Source organism: Symphodus melops (genome assembly GCF_947650265.1).
Source record: "Symphodus melops genome assembly, chromosome: 7".
Classification (NCBI taxonomy): Eukaryota; Metazoa; Chordata; class Actinopteri; order Labriformes; family Labridae; genus Symphodus; species Symphodus melops.
Genome location: NC_136697.1, coordinates 22,526,478 through 22,535,121, shown reverse-complemented (window position 1 = coordinate 22,535,121; position 8,644 = coordinate 22,526,478). Strand labels below are relative to the sequence as shown.

General features: G+C 43.1%; 1 protein-coding gene across 1 annotated transcript; it reads left to right on the top strand.

The window, feature by feature from the left end:
* Positions 1 to 556: 556 nt before the first annotated feature.
* On the top strand, positions 557 to 3,323 carry LOC306827580 (zinc finger and BTB domain-containing protein 14-like). The gene is made up of 2 exons (XM_079349496.1): positions 557 to 694; positions 1,310 to 3,323. The coding sequence occupies exon 2, from the start codon at positions 1,333 to 1,335 to the stop codon at positions 2,503 to 2,505; it is 1,173 nt and encodes a 390-aa protein (XP_079205622.1). The 5' UTR covers positions 557 to 694; positions 1,310 to 1,332; the 3' UTR covers positions 2,506 to 3,323.
* The last annotated feature ends 5,321 nt before the right edge of the window (positions 3,324 to 8,644 follow it).

The window sequence follows — 8,644 nt, the reverse complement described above, 5'->3', positions numbered from 1 at the left end:
GGTCCACAAAAACCAAGAGAAGTTGGGTTATTGCAGGCGGAATGTTACTAGCAGTAGCCTACTAAGGGTTTGACCACAGTGACCCAGCAGTTTCCATTAAATGACCAATAACTGTTTAGTGATGGTCATAATGTGATTCATTTTTAAATAATGTAGATATGTGTTATTACGAAAGGTTTAAAATAAAGAAGCTACTTAATAGGATAAATACTGTATTAATTTTTATATTAACCTTTTTTGTGTAATGACCTTTGAATGTTACCTAGTAGATACAGTTATGGACGACCTTTAACCTATTTATGTTTCCTGTGAAGTTAAAAAAATGTGGCTTAATTTTAACAGCTTGAAGAGTTTTGGATAGGTATATTCAATTAAAATATATATTTAGTTTATCAGTAAATCTCACATAGTGTAGTTTTAAAGAGAGACAATCACTAAATCTTTGGTATTTCTTGTTTATATATATTTTAAGTCAATGTAGTGGGATGGACCGAATCGCGTAGTGAGCCATCTCTTGAAAAAAAACGATCTCGGTGGAGTACTTGCTCCGGTGCTGTAGGGGGCAGCAGAGCAGCGCCACATTTCCTGTAAGGCCAAACAGTCACAACAAGAGGAGGAGGAAGAGAAAAACGACAGCTCTGGATCGTCGTCGACTACCTTGCGTGACAACACAGGGATCGCGTTCAGGCTTCGGGTATTTTAAAATTTGTTTTCTATTTTCTCCTCGTTTCTGCGGCCGGCGCAGTAACACGTCGCGGGGATTGTTGTTAGTTGTCGGCGTCCTCTGCGCCGTGTGCTCCGCTGTTTGTGAACTGCTTTAAAGACACCAGAAACATGCCAATGGAGGCTTGCTGACCAAAATGGCTGGGCGCAGTGAAATGTGAAATATTCTTGCTAAGGTTATCCTTTCTGCACGCGACGCCACTGTCACGCGAGCAAAGCGGCTCAAACGCATCTCTCCAGATAAGAAAAAGTGCATATGTTTGTTTCTGCTGTTGTTTGTCTGTTTATTTACATTACTGCGGCTTTTACTTGTATCGGGCCTATCGCCTTTTTTTCCGGAGGATTTCTGCATGACTGATTCAACTACTTTTATTTGCTTTTCTCCTTTTTTCTGCACATTCACCTCATACTAGTTGCATGTTTTTTTTGCTGTTCCAATGTTTATGCCATGCAAAACCTGTAAATATTTCTGTAGTCAGCATGCAAATAGAGCTCCACCCCTCTGCTATGCAAGCTGTGTGCATGCACGCTTTCTAGTGATAATGCAATGTTTGAACTTTCGTTTGTTTGTTTTTTCTCTCTGCAGGTTGTTTCAAATTGACCTGCAACATGTCTGATTTGCTGAGATATATCGACTATGACCACAAAGCCACCTTCCTGAAGATGCTGAACCAGCAGAGGATGGAGGGCGAGCACTGTGACGTGGTGGTGGTGGTGGAAAACATCGAGTTCAGGGCTCACCGCTGTGTCTTGGCAGCCTGCAGTAACTACTTCAAAAAGCTGTTTAAGAAACAGACCGAAGAGGACAACTCCATCGTGGAGCTGGACTTCATCCGGTCTGACATCTTTGAGGAGGTGCTTAATTACATGTACACAGCCCGGCTCGCTGTCAGAAAGAAGGACATAAATATGATGATGTCATCAGGTCAGATACTTGGGATCAACTTCCTGGATAACCTGTGCACCCAGAAACGCGAGCTCACTAACATGAAGACCCGGGAGAACCAGGCTCCGGGAGACCACGGGATGAGAGCTCAGGACGCCATCTTGAAAGAACTGGCGATGGAGGAGGTGAGGAAGAATAGCTTTTATGATCAGGGGATGGAGAGCATGGGGCCCGGGGGCTCTCACGTGACTCAGCCACACAACTACAACACCAACATGAGCAAAGATCCGCACAGCCACGGCTGGGGCTCCTCCTCCTCCAGCGATATGAAGCTGGAGTACCTGTTGTACGGCCATCGCGACCACGGCTCCTGTCAGAGCACGGGCGCCAAGCCCATTGACCACAACGCCAAAAAGGAGCGGCTGCTAACCGCAAACCGCCCCTATGGCTGCGAGCACTGCCCCAAAGCCTTCACCACAGCCGCCCACCTCAAGGAGCACCTGAAGATCCACTCGGGCTTCAAGCCTCACAGATGTGTCGTGTGCGGAAAGGCCTTCATCCGGGGTCCCGACCTCAAGAGGCACGAGAGGGTCCACAGCAACGAGAGGCCCTTCGCGTGTCAACTGTGCGAAAAGGCCTTCAAGCACAAGTCCCACCTGAAAGACCACGAGCGGCAGCACCGGGGCGAGCGACCGTTCAACTGCGGCTCCTGCGACAAAGCGTTCATCAAAGCGTCCGACCTGAAGCGCCACTGGAACACGATGCACAGCGGGAACCCCCGCAGACAGATGTCCCTCTCCCCCGCCGCCTCCCAGCACGGCCAGGCAGAGGCCACCGACCAGAGAGACTGGAAAATGGAGACCGGGCCACACTCGCATAATTCAGGAGACTGTTGAGCCTGCAGACACCAAATTACACTTCTCCATATACACACACACACACACACACACACACACACACACACACAACACGTAGAAACATGTACACACAGTCACAGGCTGAGGGCCTGGGGTCACACGGACAATGATCGGAGTGAGTAACAAGAGATCATAGCATGTTCATAAGACTGTGGGGCTGTATTATTATTATTATTATTATTATTCAAAAGAGTTATGTCAGAACGATGTTTTCTTTCACCTGTAAAATCATGTAAATGTTTAGTTCACTCTATGATACATATATTTTTCACAAAAGCATCGTCGCTATCTAGACCGGGGGCCCTCATTACATTTTTCTCTTTTCTTTTTACGGGATATGTAACATTTAAATGTTTGTTTAACCTCGACTGGATTTTAATGGAGAGAGAGAGAGAGAGAGAGAAAAGAGACAAGCAGAGCTGGAGGGAGATTTTCTGCATAACATTTGTTGCATCGAGTATATTCATGTGGATGTTTTTAATGGATGTGTTTAGTTGTATTGATTGATATTACACTGTAAGAGTAAGAGTCACAGTTTTGCATTTGATGCAGATGATACCAAAGTCTTGGGCCTTTGACGGATCGTCTTTGAAGGCTGTCCTGCCCAAGCAACCGGCCAACTAGATTTACTGTTATACAGTATAACTGTCATCCATGCTATCAACAGTCAATGATAGATGTCTGTATATACTGTAGCTTAGTTTGTTGCACAATTAGAGTACACAATAACGAATTATGCACATATAACATTGTCCTACTCCTACACTTTGACAATAAACACCATTTGCTGTGTTTTATTAGGTTGTTTTTTTTGTTGACGAGAGATCCGAGAGGATTTGTGTCCTGCAGACACTTTTTTTTTTTTTTTCACAGAGGAGCTATGTGAGCCACACCCAAATCAACCTGAATGCACCTGAAGAGTTGCTTGCAAAACGTAAACGTATCAGTCCAGTCGTACAACTTTGAAATGATCACAAGTTTGTTTATTTGTGGAGTCGTTGCATTGATGAAATTAGTAAAAGTCATTTTATTTGGTCTGTAATGGCTGCTGTGAACAAGAGATTAAACTTCCTGGATCATTTTTAAAGGTTAAATGTGAAAATAGAACTTATAAAATATCAACTAGTCCGTTCTCATTAGCCTAAGCCCGAGGTGAGACGACTTGATGTCTAATTTTTGGTTTCACCTGCATTCAAAAACTAAATTCTCATGAAAAATACGCAGACCTTTTCTCCTCTTTTTTTGTATAACTGATTAAAAAAAAAACTGGCGTGATACACTTCACTCAGTCCCTCATCAACCATTTGACCACTTGTTGCTCATATCATAGCAGGCATAGTTACAATTCGGGCTGTGACGAGAAGTAGATGGAGTGATTGAAGTGATTTATTTGCGGCTTCAATGATAAAGCTGTTGTGTTCTTAAAGCAAAAAAAAAAACCTGAATATGAGCCACTTCCTGGATCTTTGTGGTGATAAACTGTTGCTTTGTTTGTAAAGACCACACGCTGAATACATGGAAGTAATTAAGTGTTCAATGCAAGAACATGAGCTCAAATCTTTTCAATATTCTGCTTTCTTTTTTTTTTTTACTTGAATTTGGATGAGCGTGATTGTTTGTAGAAACTCCACAAAGAACAGGTTGTCTTTGCCTGAGATGGAGATTTCCCAACGTCCACACGTACAGCAGGACTTAGTTTGTTTATAAGCCTGGACTATGCAAACAGTCCCATCTGCTGCCCAGCCCCCATCGTACACACTCCAGCCTGACGTCCACTGCACCTTCGGCTCTGTCCGATCAGCTCACTACTTAAACTGCAACATGAAACTTACCCCAAAGTGACCTGAGTGTAAAACAACTTTACACTGGGACATAAATCTAGCTCACACGCACACACACACTAACATGGCTGTGTGTCATGTGTAGAGCAAAAAAAAAAAAAAAAAGCAGCTCTTCGATACTCTGCCTGTAACACTAGATGGTGCCCTGTTCATAGTGTTTGACCTGTTGCTGCCCAGTCTGACCCTCTCGTGCTGTCGGCCCAGGACTGGAAGAACACACAGATAACTGATGCTACTGTAGAATAATGGAGAGTAGAGGAAGCCAAGCTCGAATAAAAGCACATATGGTGAGCGTGTGAAATGTATGCACGCTCACACCTCAGTGTTTTCCATATATTTACATACATCTGACTCTGGTGGCCAGATCAGGATCACTCATTCACAGTCTCTGCTCAGACTGACAGGCTCATTATTACAGTTGGACGACACAGGGACAGCTTCCTCACATGTTTTCCATGAATGTGAATATTGATCTATTAACTGTCAACACGCGCATATATTTGGAGGTGAAACAGTTTTTCTGGAAAATTGAGGTCAATGTCTGAGGAAAAAGGCGGACCTTGCCTCACTGGGTCTGTTTTCTGCATTTCCCAGCCTCACTCTCACTGTCTTAGTACATACAGTATGTGTGTGTGTGTGTGTGTGTGTGCGCCCATTCAATGGGGTCAGTTGAACTTGTAGTTTATGGTTTTGTGTCAGTTTGTAGGACTGATCGTGTCTGAGTGAGTGTTTTATGTTGCTTCTGCCTGTGTGTTTGTGCACTTTCTTTATATCGTATCTAAAGTTTTGATGTGTGCATGAATTAAACTGTGTGTTTGTGCGAGTGATTAAAAGCCAGTGAATGATGCAGGATGTGTTTTTCGTGTGATTGGGTTTAGATGTGTTTATTCTGCGACTGTGTGTACCTGACAGTGGTTGGAAAGAGTTTGCGTGATATAAATTGTGTTTGGGAGTCTGAGTCTGCGCCTTAAAGAAAATGCAGGGTATGGTTGTGTCATTGTATGTCTGACTGAGATTGGGTGTGTTGTAGTATATTTTGTGACTGTTTTGTGTGTCTTCGTGTACAGCGGTTGGAAATATAAATTGTCCATGAGTAAAATGATGTGTTTGTATTAAAGCCAGTGTTTGATGCAGGGTATTTTGTGCCACATTGTAGTGACTGATTGCCTGATGTGTTTTTTTGTGCATATTCGAGTAGTGGTTGGAAATGTAAAGTGTGCATGACTTATGTTGGTGTGTGTGCGTGCCAGGGGATTTGAACGATCAGGGCTTATTTTTGTGTTTGCATGTGTGTGCTCACGCATGTGCCTAAGAGCATTTATATGTGTGTGTGCAAGCGTGTGTGCGTGTGTATGCATGTGTAATGACTGAGTGGGGGTGATGGGTGTGGGTGTGCGTTCGTGCAAGTGTGTGAGTGCATGCATCGGAGAGGGTTTATGTGTTTGCGTGCACCATATGCAACCATAATGAGCTCTGTGTGTGCGTGCGTGAGTGACAGGCAGCGAGTGTGTGCATTCATGCGTGTGCCTCTCTGCGTGTCTCATCCATGCCTGTGCGTGAGGGCTGTGCATCAGTATGGAGTTGTATGCGTCACAGAGATTGTGACTTCTTATTTTATGTATGCGTAAGCTTGCGTGCATGTGTGTGCATGCAAATACACACATCATCACTATTTGGAGAATGTACGTGTCAGCAGCCTGAATTCTATAATGCAGGTAGTCACATAAATGAGTGTATTTGAATGCATTTGACTGAGTGTGTGTGTGTGTGTGTGTGTGTGTGTGTGTGTGTGTGTGGGGGGTAGGTTGTCGATTACTATTGTGGGGGCTGTGCATTCAAATTCATGTCTGCATAACTTTATGTGGCTTTCTATGTGTGTTTATTCTCTCTTCAGCTTTGGTTTATATGTGTGTGTGGGCGCGGGAGTATGGTGACGTGAGTGTGTGTTTGCACGTATGTGTGTATATGTGTACAGTGAACACCCGGTTTCCATTACCCGGGCCGGCGTGGTTCCCTCAGCCAGACCACAAACCTCCTGTCTCCACTCTGGCTCCACCCAGCGCTGCCACAGGCTTCCCAGAAAAGAACAGTGTCTAATTAAAAAAAACTTTAATTACATTCATCTCATCTCTCTCTCACACACACACTCACACACACCAAGGGAGAATAAAACAAATGTATACAAACAAGTCCATGTGATAAATGGGCATAAAAGGCAGAGCAAGCATTTTTGTCCCAAGCAGGATGGCTTTTAATCAGTGTTGCTGACATTCATGAGCCGAGTAGTTTGCTGTGATGTCCCCTGCTTGAGAACCATCTGGGATTCCTTTAGTTTTAAGGGCTTCATGGTTTCTCTCTGTCCACTATTGTCTTTTAATGACACATTGGTTGTAGTCTTCTTAATCTGATCAACAAAGCATCTTGAAAAAATTTAGACTAGTAAAAATGATGGATGAGATCAATGCAGAGTAAAATTAAATAATCAACCATTTAAAAAAAAAAAGCCTTTGACAATCACATTTTAATTCAAATCTTACAGACCCCGCCCTTAAAATGGTGTTACACACAATCAGAGTATTAGAGTGAGAATTAGTGACTAGCAGAAGCCCTTTAACCTGAAGATATTCATTTTAATGGTCACCAAAAGGTGAGTTACAAAGCGGTAAACTATAAGTCATATCATTAGCAGTTAGCACACATATGTCATTAGTGCTAGGGCACTACAGAGCTAATCATCACCTTGTAATGAACAGCTCAAACTTAACTCAAGCAGCTAAAAATAGACAACCAAAGCTGTCAAGGATTAAGCTAATAAACAGCTGGATGGCTTCAGTTAGGCTTCATCCAGTGAGGTTGTGAGAGATTTTCTGTAATTAATGGGCCTACATGTGCTTGGATGCTTCTTTGTGTGGGCACAACCTGTATTCAATTTGTTCAGTGAGATTTCTAGATTTGGTTTTCCTGGAGCTTAAAAACATTTTCAGAAAAAAAATCCCTTTACAGCAGTTTTTTTTTTACTGTAATAACACATTCAGGCTCTAAAACTGATTTGTAAGGAGGCACTAAAAGCGTCCCAGAACTAGAAAATAATACTTAATTAACGGCTCATCTTCAGAGCTTGTGTCATATTAGTGAATATATGGTCTTTGAGGAATGTTCCCAAGAGGGAGGAGTTCATTATCAGTCTTCACCTTGAACACAGGAGCTCCTATCTGGCCAGCATCCTCATTTCCCATCAGCACACATAGAAGCAGGTTTATTAACGGTGACCTGGTGTGTGTGTGTGTGTGTGTGTGTGTGTGTGTGTGTGTGTGTGTGTGCAGACAGAGTGATTCTTTGTTGCTGCAGTGTGTCGCTGACCTGCAGACTTGGACCTGTGGAGGAGGGTTATCAGATCATCTCTGCAGGCCTGAGAGACCCGGCTGCATCGCTGCGATCTGCCTGCAGGAGTCATTGTTCAGACCTGGACCAGATGTTCCAGCTGAGAGATTATCATCACATCACTCCTCAGTGAGGAGTCTAGGCCTCTCTCACCCTCTCCTCTTATTGCAAGCAGTTTTAACATTTACAATAGGCTGGATAGACGTAACAGATATCTGCAATTCAACTCCTCAAGTCAATTGTTTTTTATTAGATTTCTCCAACCTCATGCTCCTTTTCACAAACGTCTCTTTTGCCATTCGTATGTTTTGGTCTTTCAATTTCAGACACCCACGTCACTCATCTGAAACATATCATCATAAACATTGTCTGGAATAAAATTATTCAGAAAAGGGAAACACATCACACAAGTCGCACGACTACACTCCAGGCGTTTGTCCTCTTAGTTTTGATTAAAGTAATTGAAATTTCAAAATTAAAGGATCCAAAGAAGAATTGTAATGCAGATATCCAATGTTTTTATTCTGCATGGGGAAATGCTCCTCAGCCCCGTCTCCCCCTCCTCTCTCTCCTCTTCTGTCTTTATACTCCACACTCCTTACTTCCCCCTCCTGTCATTCCTCTACACCCTCCTCCTCCTTTCTCCGTTATTTCCTCCCTTCTCACCTTTGTTGTTCTCTCTCCTTTCCTTCCTTTTGATTACTTTTGCGTTTTTCCTCCTTTCTCCTTTTCATATCTCCTTTATCTCCTCTGTCCTCGTCTTCTGCACTCTTATCTTTTCTCTCCTCCTTCTCCTGTTGTCTTTCCCTATTTTTATACTATAAATTATGTTATATATGTTTCCTCTTCTTCTCCTTTCCTTCCTCTCTTCTCCTCTTTTCTCATTTTATTCTTCT

What these genes read in the sequence shown, in the direction of transcription:
- LOC306827580 (XM_079349496.1), top strand. Translation starts at nt 1,333, where the DNA reads ATGTCTGATTTGCTGAGATATATCGACTATGACCACAAAGCCACCTTC.